General features: G+C 44.4%; 2 protein-coding genes across 2 annotated transcripts in view; both read right to left on the reverse strand.

Moving 5' to 3' along the window:
• Positions 1–24921, reverse strand: part of SMARCAD1 (SNF2 related chromatin remodeling ATPase with DExD box 1) — a 217570-nt gene that overhangs the window by 100157 nt on the left and 92492 nt on the right. The window contains exon 8 of the mRNA XM_073590005.1: positions 760–844. Within this exon, the coding sequence (XP_073446106.1) occupies positions 760–844 (85 nt within the window). The remainder of the gene's footprint in view (positions 1–759; positions 845–24921) is intronic.
• On the reverse strand, positions 14111–19586 carry LOC141101161 (uncharacterized). Its single transcript, XM_073590024.1, has 2 exons — positions 16587–19586; positions 14111–16139 (listed from the first exon to the last, which is right to left on the reverse strand). Exons 1-2 carry the CDS (start codon positions 17040–17042, stop codon positions 15501–15503), a joined length of 1095 nt encoding a protein of 364 aa, XP_073446125.1. The 5' UTR covers positions 17043–19586; the 3' UTR covers positions 14111–15500.

Consider the following 24921-nt stretch of genomic DNA (forward strand, 5'->3'; position numbering starts at 1 on the left):
TGCTGGAGATTCTGCAGGTTCAACTGATATCAAGTTGATAAGAGAATAAGATTATCTTCCACTCTGCTTTGTTAATGGACAGTGACTGCTACTGTCATGCTGACTGACAGCTGGCTCCCCGCTGCATAACTGCAGTGAACCACCTGTCAATCAGCATGACGTCAGAAGTCATGCTCGGTTCATAGAGTACCCCAAAAGAGGAAGAGCTTCAGAATCGACAGCAAGAGTGTTCTGAGAACGCTCTGAGCCAGCGCAGGCAGAAAAAACAGGTAGTTAAGCAGGTAATGCTTACCTTTTATTCATATTAGCATTGTAACTTCATTCGCCAAGTCTGATGTACAACAGATACTAATGGTACCCAACGAATGTCATCAACCTATAACCATTACGGTCATCGGTTTCTTTTTTTGGACTATTTCCATCACATCTGTGCAATGTGAGAACAGACATTGATTTGAGTAATGTCAAGTGTTAGTGCCTAAGTGCTCTTCAGACACTTGTTTTCTCTGGACACATCTGAAAGGGTTCCTCAGGTAGGTGAAACATATTGCCACAGGCTCACAGTAAGTGGCAAGAATGAGGAGGTTATATGAGAGGGGCATAATGGATGGTGTGATGATTTGATTGTGTAGGTAACAGGTCTTAAAAACACAAGGATTTGTGAATCATCCTCATAAGACCGCTCTTGCTTTCCTTGCAGCGAGACCTTACCTTGCTTACTGAAAACTAATAACTTCAGCTTTCTATGACTTTTGTTACCTTGTTCATCTTCTGCAAACAACTTTAGTGCCTCAAGTGCTTCATGAAAAGACCAGTCATGCTCCTGAAGTACTTCTCTAAGCTCCTGTCAAAATAAAAGAAACAATGCATAATCATATAAAGCACTTATCCAATTAGTTACAGATCTGGAAAACACAATTCTCTGTAAGCCCATCAGCTCTCATTAAAGGGAATCTGTCAGCAACATCAGCATACATTCGTATGCAGGTCTTTGAAATGTAAATCCAACGACACCTTTATATATTTTTTTTTTTTTTTTTTTTTTTTTTTAACAGTTGCTGCATTCCTAAGGGAATAGTGTTTTAATTGATATGCAAATGAGGTGTAAAGTGCTCTGGGCATGAAATAGCACTTGAGTCACTATCTCCTATGGAGGGATTTATATGCAATTCTCATGGCATGCAGTGGATTGGCTACCCATCATGTTGACGAACTGCAGAAGAATCCACAGCAAAATTTTCCAGCAACAGCGTTTATCAGAAGATTATTCGCAGAATTGTACAAATAATCATAACTTTAACTACCACCTCTGAGCTGGGGCTTGGTCCCACCAGACCATTTTCCCTATCCTTACATTTGACAATATCCGATTTAAAGGGAAGAGTTCATCAGAAAATGACCCATTGTTTCAAATCAGGTTGGTGTGTAAAAAAAAAAAAATACTTCAGGTTCAATTTTTTTTATTTTACCAAGGGTAAAAGGAGAAATTGGACTGGAAAAGTTATTGTGCAATTTGTCCTGAGTACGCTGATACCTGATTTGTGGAAGGGAACGACTGTTTCGGCGCATGGCAGAGCTCAGAATGGAAGGAGCGCCGTTTGACTTTTTCAATGCAAAATTGGCTGGAATTCAGATCGGACGCCATGTCACGTTTGGAGAGTCCCTGATGTACCTAAACAGTGGAAACCCCCTACAAGTGACCCCATTTTGGAAACTAGACCCCCCAAGGAACTTATCTAGATATGTGGTGAGAACTTTGAACCCACAAGGGCTTTACAGAAGTTTATAACGTACAGCGGTACAATTAAAAAATCACATTTTTTCCACAAAAATGATCTTTTCACCCCAATTTTTATTTTCCCAAGGGTAACAGGACCCTAAAAGTTATTGTGCAATTTGTCCTGAGTATGCCGATACCCCACATGTGGGGGTAAACCACTATTTGGGCGCATGGCAGAGCTCGGAAGGGAAGCAGCGCCATTTGACGTTTTTGGCTGGAATTGAGATCGGACATCATGTCGCGATTGGAAAACCCCTGATGTACCAAAACAGTGGAAACCCCCCACAAATGACACCATTTTGGAAACTAGACCCCCTAAGGAACTTATCTAGATGTGAGGTGAGCACTTTGAACCCCCAAGGGCTTCACAGAAGTTCATAATGCCAGGGCATGAAAATAAAAAAATCGTATTTTTTCCACAAACATGATCAATTAGTCCCCAATTTTTTTATTTTCCCAAGGGTAACAGGAGAAATTGAACCCCAAAAGTTGTTGTCCAATTTGTCCTGAGTACGCTGACACCCCATATGTGGGAGAAAACTACTGTATGGATACACGTCGGGGCTCGGAAGGGAAGCAGTGCCATTTTGGAATGCAGACTTTGATGGAATGGTCTGCGGGTGTCATGTGCGTTTGGAGAGCCCCTGATGTACCTAAACTATTGAAACTCCCCACAAGTGACCCCATTTTGGACAGTAGACCCCCCACAGAACTTATCTAGATGTGTGGTGAGCACTTTGAACCCCCAAGTGCTTCACAGAAGTTTATAACGCTCGGACGTGAAAATAAAAAAATCATTTTTTTCCACAAAAATGATATTTTTGCCCCCAATTTTTTATTTTCCTAAGGGTAACAGGAGAAATTGGACCCCAAAAATTGTTTTGCAATTTGTCCTGAGTAGGCTGATACCCTACATGTGGGGGTAAAACACTGTTTGGGCGCATGGCAGAGCTTGGAAGGGAAGGAGCACCATATGACTTTTTCAACTCAGAATTGGCTGGAATTGAGATCAGACGCAATGTTGCATTTGGAGAGCCCCTGATGTGCCCAAACAGTGGAAACCCCCAATTCTAACTCCAACCCGAACCCCAACACACCCCTAACCCTAATCTCAGCCCTAACCCTAATGGAAAAATGGAAATAAATACAATTTTTTAATTTTATTATTTTTCCCTAACTAAGGGGGTGATAACCGGGGGTTTGATTTACTATTTATGGCGGTTTTTATTTTTGGCAGCTGTCGCACGCTAAAAGACGCTTTTTATTGTAAAAATAGTTTTTGCATCACCACATATTGAGAGCTATAATTTTTCCGTATTTTGACCCACCGAGTCATGCGAGGTCTTATTTTTTGCGAGACGAGTTGACGTTTTTATTGGTACCATTTTCGGGCACATGCCATTTTTTGATCGCTTTTTATTCCGATTTTTGGGACGCAGAATGAACAAAAACCAGCGTTTCATGAATTTCTTTTGGGGGAGTGCGTTTACACCGTTCCGGGTGCGGTAAAATTTCTAAAGTGGTTTTATTCTTCGGGTTAGTACGGTTACAGCGATACCTCATTTAGGTCGTTTTTTTATGTTTTGTCGGTTTTATGCAATGAAAACTATTTTATATAAAAAATAATTATTTTTGCATCGCTTTATTCTGCGAGCTATAACTTTTTTATTTTGTCGCTGATGATGCTGTGTGGCGGCTCGTTTTTTGCGGGACAAGATGACGTTTTCAGCGGTACCATGGATATTTATATGCGTCTTTTTGATCGCGCGTTATTACACTTTTTGTTTGGCGGTATGATAAATCATTTTTTGCTTCGTTTTTTATTTTTATTTTTTAAGGGGTTCGCTAAAGGGGTTAACTAATGGGACAGTTTTAAAGGGCGGGTCGTTACGGACGCGGCGACACCTAATATGTGTACTTTTATTGTTTTGGTTTTTTTTTATTTTCAAAAAATGAATTTATTGGGGAATATTTTTTTTTTTTTTACTAATTTATTTGGCGATTTTTTTAAAATTATTTTTACACTTTTTTTTATTTTTTTTTTTACTTTATTACATAGTCCCAGGTGGGACATCACTGTCCTGTGACAGATCGCTGATCTGTCACATCACAGATCAGCAATCTGTCACAGGCATTGAAGACGACTTCCTCTTGCCTGCGCTTTGCAGGCACTGAGGAAGCCAGCTTCCTGCAGGCCCCCGAAGGCCCCCGTCGCCATCTTGGATTCGGGGGCCTGCAGGAAAGGAGTCCTCCGCAGCAGCGCTGCCGTGGGGGGCTCAGGGAAGCACGGAGGGAGCCCCCTCCCTGCCGATGCTTCCCTTTAACTCCCGGTACACCGCGATCGTGTTTGATCGCGGTGTGCAAGGGGTTAACGTGTCGGGGGCGGTCCGTGACCGCCCCTGACACATTGTGCCGGGTGTCAGCTGTGATAATCAGCTGACACCCGGCCGCGATCAGCGGCGCTCACCACGTGGGCGCCGCTGATCGCGGTAGACGTACTATCCCGTCCATGGGCATAGGGGCCCGGGTCCCATGGACGGGATAGTACGTCGGATGTCAGGAAGGGGTTAAAGAGTAACTGTCGTTTTAATTTTAAGTAAATCACTAGTCCCCTTGAAAATGGGCAATCTTGTAATACACCTTCATCAAAGAAATTGGCTTCTGATGCACTGCAGAGTTACAGGCGCCGATCACTATGTACTAAGCAGTGACTGAAGCCGCGCACACCTCAATAACTGAAAGTCCGAGCCTACTGGGAGGCATAAAGTTCATTTTCTCCCAGTAGCCAGGATTTCAGTGCAGCAGCCAGCAAGCTTTGGAATGCAATTAACCTGCAGATTAACCCCATGTATGCAGGTTAATAGCGTTTTGGGGCAAATTCCCTTTAAAAATTCAAATCTTGCAATTTTCACTGCCTGCTACGGTATTTTTAAGGGGGCTTTACACAGCGATATCGCTAGCAATATTGCTAAAGCGTCACCGATTTTGTGACGCAATCGAGATGGTTTGGGGTGAGCGCAGAGTGAAGGCAGAAGGGCTAACAAGTGCTAAGCATCTCTGGGAACTCCTTCAAGACTGTTGGAAGACCATTTCTGGTGACTACCTCTTGAAGCTCATCAAGAGAATACCAAGAGTGTGCAAAGCAGTAATCAAAGCAAAAGGTGGCTACTTTGAAGAACCTAGAATATAAGACATATTTTCAGTTGTTTCACACTTTTTTGTTAATTATATAATTCCACATGTGTTAATTCATAGTTTTGATGCCTTCAGAGTGAATCTACAATTTTCATAGTCGTAAAAATAAAGAAAACTCTTTGAATGAGGTGTGTCCAAACTTTTGGTCTGTACTGTATATGCATGTTTATTACTATGAACTATAAATTACTTAAATATATTTTATTGTTAAAATTACATACAGAATATAACAAAAAGGTGCCTCCCAGCTGACCAAAGGAATTTGACGTCTATTGTTAAATGACACCCATGCTGTAAGATGGGGTGGGTGTAAAGCCATGCTGCCAGCGATATGATACGGAAGAGGAAACCAAAATAGACTGTAGATGTTGTTTTAATCGTCAATGCTTTTCGAGGTAATCCATCATCTTCATCAAGAGCAGCTACAATTGTTGATTACCTCGAAACGCGTTGACAAATAAAACTGAATCTACACTGCATTTGGTTTCCTGTTGTGTATCGTTTCTTTGGCAGCACGGCTCTACACCCACCTCATCTTCCAGAATTTGTGTCATATCTATTTGGTGGTGCTGCAGCAGCCTTTAACAAGTCTTATGACTGTCACAAGCCTTTGATGTGAACATACTTTGATTTCCTCTATTCTGTTTACCGGGTAAGACCCTATTGTGCTTTTTTGTCTTTCCAGCTTTTTATTTATTCATCTATTGTTAAATATGGTGGTCAAAGCACATAAATACTGTAGCATGTATATGTGGTTCTACACTATATAATCAAATAACTTGCATCAGTGCGGGGGATTCAGTGAGGTTGCTACTTAGTACTGACTACATATTTTCAGTTTCACACTTTTTTTGTTACTGATATAATTCCACATGTGTTAATTCATAGTTTTGATGCCTTCAGAATGAATCTACAATATTTATAGTCATGAAAATAAAGAAAACTCTTTGAATGAGAAGTTGTGTCCAAACTTTTGGTCTGTACTGAATGTATACATGCTAAATATATAATTATATATTGCTGCTTTAGGCTTTCTGTCAGCATCTCATCTTCTGGCGCCATTCTTCTGATGTATTCCTGGACACTCCTAGTTTCATCCATGATGGTGGCTTGGACGCTTATCAAGCCTCGACCACCCTCCTTTCTGTTGGTACACAATCTTTGGGTGCTAGACTAAAGGCCCCGTCACACACAGCGAGATCGCTGATTTTGTGACGCCACAGGGATCTCTCCAGCGATATCGCTGTGTGTGACATGTATCATGACCAGTCCCCCTGCCAGGTATCGCTGATCGTGCTCGAACGTCCAGGGCCGTTTTTTGATCATATGAGTCCCGCTGGCCAGCGCGCATCGCTGCGTGTGGCAGCGGGAGAGCAACAATCAGCGACGCTGGGAGCTGGTTTCCAATGTAAATAGCAGGTATCTAAGAGCCGCGTGGCTCTTATTTACCCGCTGTATACCCTGGAAACCAGCGTGCACGCTGGTTTGCAGGGTAAATAGTGGGTATCTAAGAGCCGCATGGCTCTTAGATACCCGCTGTTTACTCTGGAAACCAACGTGCACACTGGTTTCCAAGGTAAACAGTGGGTAACTAAGAGCCGCGCGGCTCTTAGATACCCACTGTTTACATTGGAAACCAGCTTGCTCACTGGTCCTGATCGCTGGTGGGTCTGTCTAGGTGACAGCTCACCAGCGATCAGCTAACTATGTGCCAGCGATCCCATCCACGACGGATCGTTGGTGGGATCACTGGGACATTGATGCGTGTAACGGGGCCTTAAGGGTGGAGACCGCCATGCATTGTGAGGAGCTTTCGTGTCTTCACATCTGCAGCTTCCATCTCTTATTTTGGCCACCACACTATGCCAGCAAGGTATCTGATAACTGGCAGGGCATATGTAAGCCTATGCAGAACAGCAATGGGGACCAGTGCATCACCTTGGTGTATGCTGCATTTGATGGTCACATGTACTAGTTGTCTTGAGCTGACTTCCAATGTTGTTCTCCATAGCCCCATTGAGTTTCTGAGGATGGTTCTTAATTTCCTGATGACATTGTAGAGAGCCAAGCATTCACAGATCCATGTGTGTGGCATTGAGTCATAGGCTTTCCTGTAGTCAATCCAGGATGTGCTGAGATTGGTCTGTTTGGATCTTGAGTCTTGGGTAAGGGTAAGATAGGTCCTGAAGAGCGAGCTCAATGGGAAGAATAAAATCTGCACCATCAATACATATGCCCTGCCAGTTATCAGATACCCTGCTGGCATAGTATGCTGGCCAAAAGAAGAGATGGAAGCTGCAGATGTAAAGACACAAAAGCGCCTCACAATGCATGGAGGTCTCCACCCTAAGTCTAGCACCCAAAGATTGTATACCAACAGAAAGGAGGGTGGTTGAGGCTTGATAAGCATCCAAGCCACCAAAATGGATGAAACAAGGCGTACCAGGAATACATCAGAAGAATGGCGCCAGAAGAGGAGGTGCTGACAGAAATCCTAAGGCTATGTGCACACGTAGTGAAAGGTGCTACGGATTTTTACGTGCGGATTTGGAAAAATCCGCAGGCTAATCTGCAGGTCAAAAGACCTGCAGTTTACCTGCAGATTAGCCTGCGGTTTAGCCCTGCGGTTTCACACCTCTACAATGGAGAAGGTGTGAAACCGCTGCGGATTCCGCACAAAGAATTGACATGCCTCGGATTTGAACCCGCAGCAAATCCGCAGCATGTGCACAGCGCTTTTTCATTTTACCATTGAAAACAATGGTACTGTACAACGCAGCTAAATCTGCGGCGGTTCCGCAGAGCCAAAAACGCTGCGGATCCGCAGCAGAATCTGCAACGTGTGCACATAACCTAAGGCAGCAACAACAGATCTGGAAGGAAGAACAGGAACATGAAGTGCCATGGCAAAACAAGCCGCTGCATTGGATGTACCACCGACAGATAATGAAAGTGGCTGACATGGAGAAATCCTACCAATGGCTGGAGAAAGCTGGACTCCGAGACAGCATAGAGGCACTAATCATAGCGGCACAAGAGCAAGCACTAAGTACAAGATCCGTAGAAGCAGGAATCTACCACACAAGACAAGACTCGAGGTGCAGACTTGCAAAGAAACGTCAGAAACAGTCCAACACATAGTGGCATGATGCAAAATGCAAGTAGGAACAGCATATACTGAAAACCACAACCAAGTAATGGGAATTGTTAACAGGAACATCTGTGCAGCATATGGGCTAAGCCCCCCTAAGTCCAGGTGGGAGACCCCAGAAAAAGTGGTGGAGAATGAAAGGGCTAAAATCCTGTGGGACTTCAAGATCCAGACGGATAAACAGGTGTTTGCTAACCAACCAGACATTGTCAAAGTAGACAAGGATCAGAAGACAAAAATGATAATAGATGTGGTAGTGCCAAGTGACAGCAACATCAGAAAGAAGGAATATGAGAAGCTGGAGAAATACCAAGGCCTCAAAGGAGAACTGATTGCTGTTGTCAGATCAGCTTTGCAGGTTGGAACCTTGTCATGGACCATTTTCTTAACCTCCACCAAAGATTTTCATTTGGATTGAGATCCGGACTATTTGCAGGCCATGACATTGACCTTATGTGTCTTTTTTCAAGGAATGTTTTCACAGTTTTTGCCCTATGGCAGGATGCATCATCATCTTGAAAAATGATTTCATCATCCCCAAACATTCTTAGGCCAGGGGTCTCAAACTCGGCATAGTAAATGGGCCGCACATGAAAAAAAAAAAGTTAAGCTGGCGGGCCGCATTCCTTTCAAACTTAATACAGCACAAAATTATTGTTAAACAATTGTTTATTTTAACTACTATAACAATTCTATATTACTGTACTATAATACTGCTAGGTTTAAACTTATGTAGGGGCAATTACAGCACAGGTATGGGGGCAGTGCGCCTGTATGTAGGGGCAGTTACAGCGCAGGTATGGGGGCAGTGCGCCTGTATGTAGGGGCAGTTACAGCGCAGGTATGGGGGCAGTGCGCCTGTATGTAGGGGCAGTTACAGCGCAGGTATGGGGGCAGTGCGCCTGTATGTAGGGGCAGTTACAGCACAGGTATGGGGGCAGTGCGCCTGTATGTAGGGGCAGTTACAGCGCAGGTATGGGGGCAGTGCGCCTGTATGTAGGGGCGCAGTTACAGCACAGGTATGGGGGCAGTGCGCCTGTATGTAGGGGCAGTTACAGCACAGGTATGGGGGCTGTGCACCTGTATGTAGGGCCAGTTACAGCGCAGGTATGGAGGCAGTGCGCCTGTATGTAGGGGCAGTTACAGCACAGGTATAGGGGCTCTGTACCTGTAGGTATGGGGCAGTTACAGCACAGGTATGGGGGCTCTGTACCTGTATATAGGGACAGTTACAGCACAGGTATGGGGGTTCTGTACCTGTATGTAGGGGCAGTTACAGCACAGGTATGGGGGCTCTGTACCTGTATATAGGGGCAGTGACAGCAAAGGTATGGGGGCTCTGTACCTGTATATAGGGGCAGTGACAGCAAAGGTATGGGGGCTCTGTACCTGTATATAGGGGCAGTGACAGCAAAGGTATGGGGGCTCTGTACCTGTATATAGGGGCAGTGACAGCAAAGGTATGGGGGCTCTGTACCTGTATATAGGGGCAGTGACAGCAAAGGTATGGGGGCTCTGTACCTGTATATAGGGGCAGTGACAGCAAAGGTATGGGGGCTCTGTACCTGTATATAGGGGCAGTGACAGCACAGGTATGGGGGCTCTGTACCTGTATAATGGGGCAGTGACAGCACAGGTATGGGGGCTCTGTACCTGTATATAGAGGCAGTGACAGCACAGGTATGGGGGCTCTGTACCTGTATATAGGGGCAGTGACAGCACAGGTATGGGGGCTCTGTACTTGTATATAGGGGCAGTTACAGCGCAGGTATGGGGGCAGTGCGCCTGTATGTAGAGGTAGTTACAGCACAAGTATGGGGGCAGTGCGTCTGTATGTAGGGGCAGTTACAGCAGAGGTATGGGGGCTGTGCACCTGTATGTAGGGGCCAGTTACAGCGCAGGTATGGGGGCAGTGCGCCTGTATGTAGGGGCAGTTACAGCACAGGTATGGGGGCTCTGTACCTGTATATAGGGGCAGTGACAGCACAGGTATGTGTAGTGTGAATTATATAAAAAGGCCTATTTGGAGTCCATATTGAAATTAACCTGAAATATACAGACTGCATCTAGACCAAGACAGACAAGATAATGGTTACAGCGACAATCTTGAGAATCTATGTTTGCTGTTTATCATTGTAAAACATTAAGGTTTATTTGACCTCTGTCTGTGGTGAGTTTATCAGTCCACAGTGACACAATGTTGAGTATACTAAATGACAATGCTTGTTGAAACAGTATGTTTAATCTGGATTACTGGAAAGGATTAACCTTTGTGTATGCTGTTGACTTACTTGAATTTTAAGAGCAGTGAATGGTGCAGTATATTGACAAAGTATTACCTGATATTTGTGTCATATGGGGGTTAAAAGTGGACTAGGCATATAGACAATTGCAGATTCTTTTACATAAAGCTATAGAAATGTAGTTGGGGAAGCCTGATGTAAAACCAGAAATATAGTTGGCGATCTGAAACCATTATAGTATATTCAATCTTAGAGATCTCTATAACCGTAGTCTGAAATATATATATATACTGTGCTAGGGCTCTGGTCATAGAAAGTTGTTGGAAACTTTGTTCTTATCATATGTAAATTTCAGGGCAAGAGTAAATAGTCCGAAGACACAAGATTTGTTTGATGTTATTTATTCATGATAGGTGGCCACTGTCATGTGATTGGAACATCAAACAACTAGCTTGTGTATTTTCAGGTTTACCCAATATTATATTGAGTAAGCCTTTGTTTAAAGCATATAAAAGCTGGGAGGCAGCCAGAAGAGACAGAAGCTCTTGTGGACCTGTGTAAGGGGACGCTCTTCACAGTGTGGATCCTAGGACGCATTCTCTGTCTTCGCTGACCGCTTCTCCAGCTGACGTATTTTCCGGACAGATGACGTAAATGCCCCCTAGTGAAGTTTCTTTTCTCTTCTTTTTTCTGATGTGAGTATATGTACCAAAACCTTTGTAATCTGAATATATAAGTATACGCAATATCATATCATTTTCTATTTTCCGTAATTGCTATATCATTGCCATACATTCCATTAATTTGGTATTCTATCATTTAAATTAATCATTGCATAATAAAATTGTGTTATATCCAAGTGGTGCCTTCTTTAAAGCCGTATCCGAACCTTATTGCTAAACAGTTGGCAATACATAAATTGGCGTAGTCGGCAGGATACGCAGAAGGCTTAGAATTGATAATCCGGAATTTAAACTACAAATTCCGATAGTCCAGAAAAATTGTGTGATATTGCGTACAAAATGTCTCTCTTTAAAAAAAAAAAAAAGAGGTTGTAAATGTTTCTGTTGAAATTCCAGGGTGGGAGCAGGCTCCTTGCCATATTTTGGCCAATGAATGGTCGCAATGTGTAGGATTAAGTGAATCATGGGATAAATGTTTAAAAGAGGCTGAACCTGCCGATGTGGAGACATGTCTGCAGAGAGTGAGAGTAGAAAAAAAACAAAGAGCTGGGTGCTGTGGGCAGGAGAGGATGGATCTTGCTACATGCTTATAGGAGGCAGCATGAGAAACGGCTTAAATTGCTGCAAAGAATGCAAGCATTAGAACAGCAAGTGTGCGAGATGCAGAGTGCTGTGACAATGGTGCACTGTCAGAATAAGCTGCTAATGGATAAATGTGATGGGTACCAGAATGTTGCAGAGAGGGCAGCTGTACGTGTAGCCCAGTACAAATATAAAAAGAGACGTGGTAAAGTGAATAAGAAAAAGGTGGCTTTGGCCATAGCGAAGGCTGGGGTTCAGTGGGATCCCGACCAATGGGATGGTGATGTGTGGGATTCCACTGACTGATCAGGATGGGTACTTCAATGAGCAGAGGGAGACTGATCCTCCTGCTGACTCAGTGAAGGCACATCCTATACATCGCAGGCGGGTCGTAGATACCCCTGCAGGTAGACAGCAGAGAGATGTGATGGAGGATTTTAGTCAACAAGAACTCCATGATCTTCATGATGGTTTTTCCCAAAAATCTAATGAATCCTTGATTACCTGGGCAGTTAGGTTATGGGAGACAGGAGCCCATGGGGTGCGACTAGACATGGTAGATGGTCCAAAGTTCGTGCAGCTGAGTCATGAACCTGTAGTGAAGGAAGCGTTCTGCACACTGCAGATTCATCAGCCACATGTAGTCAGCAGTATGCTGGATGTAGTGGCCATGGCATTACGGCATAAATATCCATCTGAAGCAGATTGCCTCCCTAATGAGAAGCCATGGTTTACTTTAAAAGATTGTTGTCAGATGTTAAAGGTAGAGGTTATGAAAAACACCATTTCTGCAGATACATATGACACTTACATGGATGTCCTTGTCAGTGCGTCCATCAGAAATCGCATAATCAGGGCTGCTCCCCCCAGCTTATAAACATGTAATGATGACCCTGATGGTGAATCAGACTGGGAAAACGATCTCTAACACCTTAGAGGCAATCCGACAGTTAGGAGATTTAGGAGATTGGGGTCCGAGTACCAAGCACAGTGGTAACTATACATCTGGGGAGCAGCGTAGAGAGTCCAGAGGCGATGGTAATGGCCATCGCACCTCACGCAAGGATATGTTTATTGCCTTACTGAAAGATGGGGTTCCTAGAGAGAAAATTGATGGCATCGGGACAGATGAAATGTGGAAATTATACCAAAAGCGAGGGCTTCATAAGAAATCAGAAAGCTCCCAAAATAGAATCATAGAATCGCAGAGTTGGAAGGGACCTCCTGGGCCATCTGGTCCAACCCCCTGCTCAAAGCAGGATTCGCTAAATCATCCCAATAAATCATCCCAATAAATAAAAAGGTGACAGCGAAAGATTCTGAATCTCCACAGCGTGGGCGTAGTTAGACACGAGGGGGGAGAGGGCCCACTCCCTCTTCGTCGCCAGTGAAACCCACGGGGTTTGAGAATCTTTGCGATCTTTTTCCTGAGGTAAAGGCAGCATTACTGCAGACACTTAGAACACGGCGAAGGGAGTTAACTTCTCCTTCCCCAGTGGTTTCTCAGTCAAAGGGAGATATGAGTAATTGACTCTCTGGCCGAGCCCTCCATCTGGATAAATGCCCTCATGTGAATTTGACCATTAATTGGAAAAATAACAATAGGCAGTGTGTAAAAGCCTTAGTGGATACGGGGGCGGAGGCCAGTTTAATTTATGGTAATCCAAAACAATTCAAAGGAAGAAAGGTGATAATCACAGGACTAGGGGGCAAACAAATAGAAGCAGTACAGACTAAAGTGTCATTGAAAATAGGGAATCTGCCTACAGCCATGTACAATGTAATGATTGTCCCTATACCTGAGTATATAATTGGCATTGACATACTGAAAGGAATGACATTGCTATTACCGGATGGTAAGTATCAATTTGGGGTGCCCCCTCAGTCTGATCTTAATTCCAGCCAATTCTGCGTTGAAAAAGTCAAATGGTGCTCCTTCCCTTCCAACCTCTCCCATGCGCCCAAACAGTGGTTTACCCCCATATATGGGGTATCAGCCTACTCAGGACAAATTGCAAAACAACTTTTGGGGTCCAAATTCTCCTGTTACTCTTAGGAAAATAAAAAATTGGGGGCAAAAATATTTTTTGTGGAAAAAAAAATGATTTTTTATTTTCACGCCCGGACGTTATAAACTTCTGTGAAGCACTTGGGGGTTCAAAGTGCTCACCACACATCTGGATAAGATCCGTCGGGGGGGGGGGGGTCTAGTTTAAAAAATGGGGTAACTTGTGGGGAGTTTCAACAGTTTAGGTACATCAGGGGCTCTCCAAAGGCAACATGACACCAGCAGACCATTCCATCAAAGTCTGCATTCCAAAACGTCACTACTTCCCTTCCGAGCCCCGACGTGTGCCCATACAGTAGTTTTCTCTCACATATGGGGTGTCAGGGTACTCAGGACAAATTGGAGAACAACTTTTGGGGTCCAATTTCTCCTGTTACCCTTGGGAAAATAAAATTGGGGACTAAAAGATCATGTTTGTGGAAAAAAAGCCGGATTACTTACCGGTAATGCTCTTTTAATGAGTCCACGACAGCACCCACTTGGAGAGAGGGATCCGCCCATAGGAACAGGAAACCTACAGAGATAAAAGAGGGCGGTCCGCCTCTCCTCCTCAGTTGGATTTCAGAGTACCCGGAGGACCGCCAATTATTAGGCCATTATATTATCCAATATTCTAAATTTATTAACTTTACAACTAAGAAGGTGTATATACATTATGTTAACTTCTAGGGAGGGTTAGTGAACGGGTGCTGTCGTGGACTCATTAAAAGAGCATTACCGGTAAGTAATCCGGCTTTTTACTCTTCGCCACGACAGCACCCACTTGGAGAGACTTTCAGAGACCTTCACCTGGGAGGGACCACCGTGCCGAGTACAGCTCTACCAAAGGCTAGGTCGGATGAGCATGATAAATCAAGCCTATAGTGGTTATAAAAGGTAGAGGGTGTAGACCAAGTAGCAGCCTTACATATAGACTCGATTGCGATGTCTCCCCTTTCTGCCCAAGAGGAAGCCATAGCTCTGGCGGAATGCGCTCTGATACCCTCCGGAGGATCTTCATTGCTCTCAGAGTATGCCAGCCTGATCGCGTCTCTGATCCACCGAGACAAGGTACCCCTTGTGACCTCATATCCCTTCTTTCGGCCCTGGAAGGAAATAAATAGAGCCCTACTCTTCCTCCAGCTGCTAGACCTCTCAATGTATTGTAATACTGCTCTTCTAACGTCTAGTGTATGGAACTTTTCTTCCTCTGGAGTAGAAGGGTTACTAAAAAATGAAGGGAGGTGGATCTCTTGTGATCTATGAAACTTCCCTGCTACCTTTGTTAAGTATGAGGGGTCTGGTTTTAATATTAGCTGATCCTGGAATGTCAACAGAAAAGGGGATTCTATTGAAAGTGCTTGTATGTCGCTAACTCTTCTGGCTGAGGTTAGTGCAACTAGCAGTACTGTTTTAAGAGATAGGTGCTTAAGGGATATTGAGTCTAACGGTTCAAAAGGCGAACGTGTTAGGGCCTCCAGCACTAGATTCAAGTCCCAAGGAGGAACTCTGGGTATGTGTACCGGTTCGCTCCGCTCACAGGCCGAGATGAATCTAGCTATCCATCTATTGCCTGCCACGTTATAACTATAGAGGGCCCCTAGAGCCGACACGTGGACTTTTAGTGTGTTAACCGATAGTCCTAAATCTTTCCCTTTCTGTAGAAACTCTAGGATTGCTGTTACAGGAATTTCTCTGGAATCAGGAGCTGTGTGGACCTCCAAGAATTTTCTCCATACTCTGGTGTAAATTTTTGTCGTAGCCAATTTTCTGCTTTGCAAGAGAGTATTGACTAACCCCTCCGAGAATCCTCTTGCTCTCAACATTTCCCTTTCAAGTTCCAAGCCATCAAGTGGAGATTGTCCACTTGAGGATGGAAGAATGGCCCCTGAGAGAGGAGCTTGGGGGTTGAAGGAAGCACCCAAGGGTCTGTCACTGACATTGCTTGCAGGCATGAAAACCATGGCCTCCTGGGCCAGAATGGCGCTATTAAGATTATTCGTGCTTCCTCTGTCCTGATCTTCCTGATCACCTGTGGTAGTAATATGATTGGGGGAAATGCATATGCCAGTTTGAACCGCCATGGGACTTGGAGGGCATCTAGAATTTCCGGATTGTCTGCTATTTTTAAAGAGGCGAATCTTCGCAGCTGCCTGTTCTCCCTGGTGGCGAAGAGATCTATCTCGGGAAGACCCCATAACGACACAATGCGTGTGAATATTTGTTGGCTCAGGCACCACTCTCCTTGCCGAAGTGTATGGCGGCTTAGAAAGTCTGCCTCTGAATTGTCTCTCCCTCTTATGTGGAGGGCCGAGAGAGACAAAAAGTGTCTTTCGGCTAAAGACAAGATCTCTCTTGCGGAAGACATTAATGCGACTGATCGAGTCCCACCTTGCCTGTTCAGATATGCGACCACTGTGGTGTTGTCTGACAGGATCCTCACGTTTTCTCCTTGTAACTGCGGAAGAAAATGATATAATGCATGACTAACTGCCTTTAGTTCTTTCAAGTTTGATGAATCCTGATTCTCACTTATATCCCATAGGCCTTGGGCTAAGGTACTTCCCATATGAGCTCCCCATCCTGTGGGGCTGGCATCAGTAGTAATTATACGGGAGGGTGTTATCACCCATGGTACTCCTCCCGATAGGTTATCCTCCTCTAGCCACCATGCTAGGGAGGTTAGGACCGTCTGAGATAAAGTGATCTTTTTCCCCAAATTTCCACGGTCCTGAGTTTCCTCTAAGAGAATTTGATGCTGTAATTCTCTGGTGTGGAATTGAGCCCACCGAACTGCCGGGATGCAGGAAGTAAGGGACCCTAGGAGGGACATTGCTTCCCTTAAGGATATGTGTGGCTTGTCTATTGCTGACCTGACCTTCGTTTTAATTGCTGTAATTTTTACCTGTGGCAGCAGACATTTTTGGCTTATGGAGTCTAGTTGGAGACCCAGGAAGGACTGAACTGACTGTGGCTCGATTCTGGACTTCTTGAAGTTTATTATCCAACCAAGAGCCTGTAGGGATAAGATTGCATCAGCCACTTGCTTATTACATTGTCTAGCAGAGTTCCCTATTATCAAAAAATCATCCAAATAGGGAACTATCAGTGTGTCCTTCTGTCTTAAGAAAGCCATTACTTCCAGCATCACCTTTGTAAAGACTCTTGGTGCGATGGAAAGGCCGAATGGCATGGCTGTGAACTGGAGGTGTTGTATGGTGCCCTCGAGGAAGACCGCCACTCTGAGGTATTTCTGAAATCTGTAATGGATGGGAAGATGATAATAGGCATCCTTCAGATCCAGGCCTGCCATCATACAATTGGGAAAAAGGAGTTTAATTGCTGATCTAATGGACTCCATTTTAAATTTATGATTTACTACAAATGAATTTAGTTTCCTCAGGTTAATTATCGTCCTGAATGAGCCATCTGGTTTAGGTATCAGAAAGAGAGGGAAGTAAAATCCTCTCCCTTCCTGTCCTTTAGGTACCTGGACCAAAACTTTTTTGTCCAGCAGACTGACAATCTCCTCCTCTATGGCCCGCTGTTGGACTGGGGAGCTGAGGGATGTTACAATGACTGAATTACGGGGTACGTGATGGAACTCTAATTTTAATCCTTCCCTAATAATGCCTAGGACCCAAGGGCTGGCCGTGATTTTTTCCCATTCCTGAAGAAACAATTTTAGCCTCCCCCCTACTGGAGGGACTGGCTCCTTAGTTCCGATCTCTGCGGAAGGAGGATCCTCTAAAACATAGCACCTTTGCCTTTTTCTTCTTTCGTGGCCCAGCGATTTTGATTTTCTGCTGGTCTTCCCCTGCCAAATGGTCGTCTCCTAAACGCCCTCCTATAAAATGGGAGAGAGGGGTTAGGGAACCCTTTTTTCCTTTCTTTCGCTTTTGTAAGGATTTCGTCTAAGGTTTTCCCAAACAAAAACTCACCCTCACAAGGTATGGCACATAGCTTTGCCTTGGATTGGGTGTCACTTTTCCAGCTCTTAAGCCACAGGCTACGTCTGGCGTTATTAAGCAAGCCTGCTGTTCTGGCTGCCATGCGTAGGGAATCGGCCGAAGCATCCGCCATATATGCCGCTGCGCCCCGAATTAGTGGTATAGCAGCTCGTAGCTTGTCTCTGCTGGTCCAGCTGATCAATCCAGACCAGCATAGAGCGAGCTGTGCACGTACTGGCTATTGCCGGTTTAAACGTGCCCGTAGCTGCCTCCCATGCCCTTTTTAGTGAGGCATCAGCTTTCCGATCCAGTGGGTCTTTTAAAATACCAGTGGAGGACGCAGGGAAGGCCGACTGTTTTGAGGCTGAGGCGACTGCCGCATCGACCTTCGGGAGCTTAGACCACGTTGACAATTCCTCGTCGCTGAAGGGGTACCTTCTTTTTGACGCCAAGGGAAGATAACCTCTCTGGTCCTGCTTCTCCCACTCCTTTTTTACTAAGGCTTTTATAGCTGGTATAACGGGAAAAGCTCTCCTCCTCCTATCTGTTAATCCCGCAAACATAATCTCTTGTGTCGTTTGCGGTTCCTTAGTCTCTGTGCATCCCATGGTGTTTCTCACAGATTTCACCAAGTTGTCCATGTTATCTAACGAAAAACATGAATGCCCCTCAATATCAGAGGAAGAGGATGATGTGGACGCATTGGAATTGTCCGAGACCACTGCTTCGTCCTCATCCGTATCTAAGCTAACTGTTGCTGGCTTGTTACAGTCTTAGCTTTCTTAGGTAGGTTGCCCGACTGGGTTAGGGCCTGTAATTCCTCCGTTATTATAGCCCTTATATCTGTGGCTGATGTTGAAGCCTGCTTTGCGGTTTCGTTAATGCATTTTTTGCACAGCCTTTTTGTATAAGAGTCCGGTAAGGGACGCGTACAGAGGGCACATTCCTTATTTTTTGATTTCTCCTTCCTCTTAGCCTACAGTGGACATAGCGGAGGAGAGAAAGAGAGAGAGAGATGATATTTAACAGCTTGATAGGCAGAGAGTCGTCCACTCACTCAGAGAAGCTGTAGGTACCGGCTCAGGCTGAGAAGGGGCTCTGCTGGCATGGCTTCTGTGGCTTCTATCCGAGGAGCCACGATGTGAGTGATCTTTAGCTGCCGCTGTATCACCTGCTTGGGGATGCGTGTCCTGTCTTGGAGAAGACATGCTTGCACGCTCTATCCCTATCCCCACAGGTTTATATAGCCCCTTTCAATACCTGGTACCTCCCCCCTCCCAGGTGCGCCTGCCTGCGGCGCAGCCAATTAACATGCGACCGGCCAGAAATACCGCCGCCGCCATATTAAACACTTTTTTTTTTTCTCTTGGAGGTGGCGGGGAGTGATGCTCCAAGCTCTAATCTCGCGCGGCTCCGTGAGACCACGCATGCGCTGTACACTGAGGAACCTCCGGTAACCCGGAAGTTCCTCCTTACCTCCTGGCAGCGCCGCCCATGCATCCTCCAGGACGCTGAAGCCCCGGGACGCCAGAGATCACAGGTTCCTCTCGGCTCCGCACTCCCACACGGACCGGGATGGCTATCATCCAAGATCCCGGTGGCGTGTATGATATTTAGAAAACCCCCCCGGTCGGCCTCACCCGGAACCGGTGTTTCTCATCGCGCTGCCCGTCTCAGTCGAGGAGGGAGCCGGACTCCAGCACTCCCCCGTCCCTGCTTCTGGACCGGAACCCCTGCCGTTCACACAGACACTGCACAGGCGGTTCCTTGGCCCAGGTATGTCTTCTGTAGAAAATCCTGCGGTTCCCATGGAACAGGAAACCAACTGAGGAGGAGAGGCGGACCGCCCTCTTTTATCTCTGTAGGTTTCCTGTTCCTATGGGCGGATCCCTCTCTCCAAGTGGGTGCTGTCGTGGCGAAGAGTAAAATATGATTTTTTTATTTTCATGCCTGGGCGTTAGAAGCTTCTATGAAGCACTGGGGGGTTCAAAGTGCTCACCACACATCTAGATAAGTTCCTTTGGTGCTCTAGTTTCCAAAATGGTGTCCTTTGTGGGGGGGGGGGGGGTTTCCACTGTTTTGGTACATCAGGAGCTTTCCAAACGCGACATGGTGTCCGATCTTAATTCCAGCCAAAAAAGTCAAATGGCGCTGCTTCCCTTCCGAGCTCTGCCATGCGCCCAAATAGTGGTTTACCCCCACATATGGGGCATCAGCGTACTTAGGACAAATTGCACAATAACTTTTAAGCTCCTGTTACCCTTGGGAAAATAAACATTGGGGGTGAAAAGATCATTTTTGTGGAAAAAATATGATTTTTTAATTGTACGGCTGTTCGTTATAAACTTCTGTGAAGCCCTTGTGAGGTCAAAGTTCTCACCACATATCTAGATACGTTCCTTGGGGGGGTCTAGTTTCCAAAATGGGGTTACTTGTGGGGGGGTTTCCACTGTTTAGGTACATCAGGGGCTCTCCAAAACGTGACATGGCGTCCGATCTGAATTCCAGCCAATTTTGCATTGAAAAAGTCAAACGGCGCTCCTTCCCTTCTGAGCTCTGCCATGCGCCGAAACAGTGGTTCCCCCCCACATATCAGGTATCAGCGTACTCAGGACAAATTGCACAATAACTTTTGCAGTCTAATTTCTCATGTTACCCTTGGTAAAATGAAAAAAATTGGACCTGAAGCAATTTTTTTTGTGAAAAAAAGTTAAATGTTCCTTATTTTTTTTTAAACATTCAAAAAATTCTTGTGAAGCACCTGAAGGGTTAATAAACTTCTTGAATGTGGTTTTGAGCACCTTGAGGGGTGCAGTTTTTAGAATGGTGTCACATTTGGGGATTTTCTATCATATAGACCCCTCAAAGTGACTTCAAATGTGATGTGGTCCCTAAAAATAAAATGGTGTTGTAAAAATGAGAAATCACTGGTCAACTTTTAACCCTTATAACCTCCTAACAAAAAAAAATTTTGGTACCAAAATTGTGCTGATGTAAAGTAAACATGTGGGAAATGTTACTTATTAAGTTTTTTGTGTGCCATATCTCTGTGATTTAAGGGCATAAAAATTCAAAGTCAGCAAATTGCAAAATTTTCGCCAAATTTCCGTTTTTTTCACAAATAAACGGAAGTTATATGAATGAAATTTTACCACTAACATGAAGTACAATACGTCACGAGAAAACAGTGTCAGAATCACCAGGATCCATGGAAGCGTTTCAGTTATTACCTCATAAAGGGACAGTGGTCAGAATTGTAACAATTGGCCCGGGAGTTAACGTGCAAACCACCCTTGGTAGGTGCGTCACAGGAATTTTTTTGAATATTTAAAAAAAATGAACATTTAACTTTTTCACAAAAAAAAACCTTCAGGTTCAATTTTTTTATTTTACCAAGAGTAACAGGAGAAATTGGACTGGAAAAGTTATTGTGCAATTTGTCCTGAGTATGCTGATACCTGATTTGTGGAAGGGAACCACTGTTTCGGTGTATGGCAGAGCTCAGAATGGAAGGAGCGCCGTTTGACTTTTTCAATGCAAAATTGGCTGGAATTCAGATCGGACGCCATGTCACGTTTGGAGAGCCCCTGATGTACCTAAACAGTGGAAACCCCCCACAAGAGACCCCATTTTGGAAACTAGACCCCCCAAGAAACTTATCTAGATATGTGGTGAGAACTTTGAACCCACAAGAGCTTCACAGAAGTTTATAACGTACAGCGGTACAATTAAAAAATCATTTTTTTTCCACAAAAATGATCTCTTCACCCCCAATTTTTATTTTCCCAAGGGTAACAGGAGCTTAAAAGTTATTGTGCAATTTGTCCTGATTATGCGGATACCCCATATGTGGGTGTAAACGACTATTTGAGCGCAAGGCAGAGCTCGGAAGGGAAGCAGCACCATTTGACGTTTTTGGCAGGAATTGAGATCGGACACCATGTCGCGTTTGGAAAGCTCCTGATGTACCAAAACTTTGAAAACCCCCCACAAATGACACCATTTTGGAAACTAGACCCCCCCAAGGAACTTATCTAGATGGTGTGGTGAGCACTTTGAACACCCCAGTGCTTCACAGAAGTTTATAACGCCCGGGCGTCAAAATAAAAAAATCGTATTTTTTCCTCAAACATGATCTTTTAGTCACCAATTTTTTTTATTTTCCCAAGGGTACCAGGAGAAATTGGACCCCAAAAGTTGTTGTCCAATTTGTCCTGAGTACGCTGATACCTCATATGTGGGAGAAAACTACTGTATGGGCATACGTCGGGGCTCGGAAGGGAAGTAGTGACGTTTTGGAATGCAGACTTTGATGGAATGGTCTGCGGGTGTCATGTTGCCTTTGGAGAGCCCCTGAAGTACCTAAACTATTGAAACTCCCCACAAGTGACCCCATTTTCGAAACTAGACCCCCCACGGAACTTATCTAGATGTGTGGTGAGCACTTTGAACCCCCAAGTGCTTCACAGAAGTTTATAACGTCCGGGCGTGAAAATAAAAAAATCATTTTTTTTCCACAAAAATGATATTTTTGCCCCCAAATTTTTATTTTCCTAAGGGTAACAGGAGAAATTGGACCCCAAAAGTTGCTTTGCAATTTGTCCTGAGTAGGCTGATACCCTATATGTGGGGGTAAAGCACTGTTTGGGCGCATGGCAGAGCTTAGAAGGGAAGGAGCACCATTTGACTTTTTCAACGCAGAATTGGCTGGAATTGAGATCAGACGCCATGTTGCATTTGGAGAGCACCTGATGTGCCCAAACAGTGGAAACCCCCCAATTATAACTCCAACCCTAACCCCAACACACCCCTAACCCTAATCTCAGCCCTAACACTAGCCCTAACCCTAACGGGAAAATGGAAATAAATATATTTTCTTTTAATTTTATTATTTTTCCCTAACTACGGGGGTGATAACGGGGGGTTTGATTTACTATTTATGGCGGTTTTTATTTTTGGCAGCTGTCACACGCTAAAAGACGCTTTTTATTTTAAAAATAGTTTTTACATCACCATATATTGAAAGCTATAATTTTTCCCTATTTTGACCCACCAAGTCATGTGAGGTCTTTTTTGCGGGACGAGTTGACGTTTTTATTGGCATCATTTTCGGGCACGTGACATCTTTGATCACTTTTTATTCCGATTTTTGGGACGCAGAATGAACAAACCAGCGTTTCATGAATTTCTATTGGGGGGGGTGTTTACACCGTTACGCGTGCGGTAAAATTGATAAAGCGGTTTTATTCTTTGGGTCAGTACGGTTACAGCGATACCTCATTTAGGTCTTTTTTTATGTTTTGGCGCTTTTATGCAATGAAAACAATTTTATATAAAAAATAATTATTTTTGCATTGCTTTATTCTGCGAGCTATAACTTTTTTATTTTTTTGCTGATGATGCTGTATGGCGGCTCGTTTTTTGCGGGACAAGATGACATTTTCAGCGGTACCATGGATATTTATATGCGTCTTTTTGATTGCGCGTTATTTCACTTTTTGTTCGGCGGTAGGATAATAAATCATTTTTTGCTTCGTTTTTTATTTTTTAAGGGGTTCGCTAAAGGGGTTAACTAATCAGAGTTTTATAGGGCGCCTCGTTACGGACGTGGCGATACCAAATATGTGTACTTTTATTGTTTTTCTTTCCATAAAATGAATTAGGGAATATTTTTTTTTTTTTATTTAGCGATTATTTTTAAATTATTTTTACACTTTTTTTTAATTTTTTTTTAACTTTATTACATTGTCCCAGGGGGGACATAACTGTCCTGTGACAGATCGCTGATCTGTCACATCACAGATCACTGTGACAGATCAGCGATCTGTCACAGGCATAGACGCAGACTTGCTCATGCCTGCGCTTTGCAGGCACTGAGGAAGTCAGCTCCCTACAGGCCCCCGAAGGTCCCCGTCGCCATCTTGGATCCGGGGACCTGCAGGGAAAGAGCCCCCCGCAGCAGCGCTGCACATTGCACTGCTGTGGGGGGGCTCAGGGAAGAACGGAGGGAGCCCCCTCCCTGCCGATGCTTCCCTTTAACCCCTGGTACACCGCGATCGTGTTTGCTCGCGGTGTGCAAGGGGTTAACGTGTCGGGGGCGGTCCGTGACTGCCCCTGACACATTGTGCCTGGTGTCAGCTGTGATAATAAGCTGACACCTGGCCGCGATCAGCGGCGCTCACTACGTGGGCGCTGCTGATCGCTATGACGTAATATTCCGTCCATGGGACTTAGGGCCCAGGTCACATGGACGGAATATTACGTCCAATGTAGGAAAGGGGTTAAACACAGGTTGCCACGTAAAAAAAAAAATGGATAAAAAGCCAAGGGGGGTAAATACTATCACAAGTAAAAAAAAAAAAAAAAAAAAAAAAAAAAAAACTTCACGAAGACTTGATAGAGCTAGAGTCTGCCTTCTACAGACACCATGCTAAAGCGGAGCTGCTTAGTGTCCTAGGAGTGAGAATCGCTCATCAGAATGCATCAAAAATTTTAATTTTTTTCACCTAGTGTCAAGCCTTCTAATGGCAGGGTGAATACTCATGGCTACTGTGTCCCACATTACTATTAACAAGAAATCAGCTGTCTTATGCAGAGCGTCTTCAGTTGGAGGAGCCGCCTCCTTCTCCAACTGAAGACACTCTGCATAAGACAGCTGATTTCTTGTGGATGATTCATGAGGATGAAGAACAGGTATGGTCACATGCTCCTTCATCAGTAATCATTCGTAGTAAAGAAAATCACAACAGTCTGTGATTAAGGCAGAACGAGCAAGCATCTGGATTTGTTTCACAACAGTGCGGCCATTGGCTGGCGAAAGTCTGAATGATGTGGTTGCACAATAAACTTCAGATGCCACGTTAAATTTAGGATAATAGGGATACTATTGAAGAGAAATAGAGCAATAGTGCATTATCCAGTGTAGGTATATCAATTTAAAAATACTACACTCACCAGATGGAGCTTGTAATAAGCATGGAGGATTCGCTGCAGCAGAAACCACAGATCCACGAGGGACCGATATAGAAGATGCAGGATAGGAAAAAAAGTGGTCAGACAATCCGCGCTGCGAATCACTATGAACAATTACTACTACAGTGGTCTTTACTCAACGCGTTTTGCAGTTTCACAGAACTCCTTCCTCAGGAAAAAACCACATGCAAGTATCATGAACAGGTTCTTAAAAAGAAAAAACAGTACACTTGTCATTCAGGTGCTCGTCGTCTAACAGGTCACCTGATTCAAAAGGATGTCAAAGTTGCTTGGAACGTCGATTGTTAATAAAGAAAT

This window comes from Dendrobates tinctorius, unplaced genomic scaffold (assembly GCF_039654945.1).
Source record: "Dendrobates tinctorius isolate UK_male_01 unplaced genomic scaffold, ASM3965494v1 ptg000011l, whole genome shotgun sequence".
Lineage (NCBI taxonomy): Eukaryota > Metazoa > Chordata > Amphibia > Anura > Dendrobatidae > Dendrobates > Dendrobates tinctorius.

Bases quoted from the DNA above. Each gene is read 5' to 3' on its own strand.
- LOC141101161 (XM_073590024.1), bottom strand. From the start codon at position 17,042: ATGGAGTCCATTAGATCAGCAATTAAACTCCTTTTTCCCAATTGTATG. The intron at 16,140-16,586 runs GTAAAAATTACA...TTTCTTCCGCAG, and splicing joins AAAAATGTCTGCTGCCACAG to TTACAAGGAGAAAACGTGAG.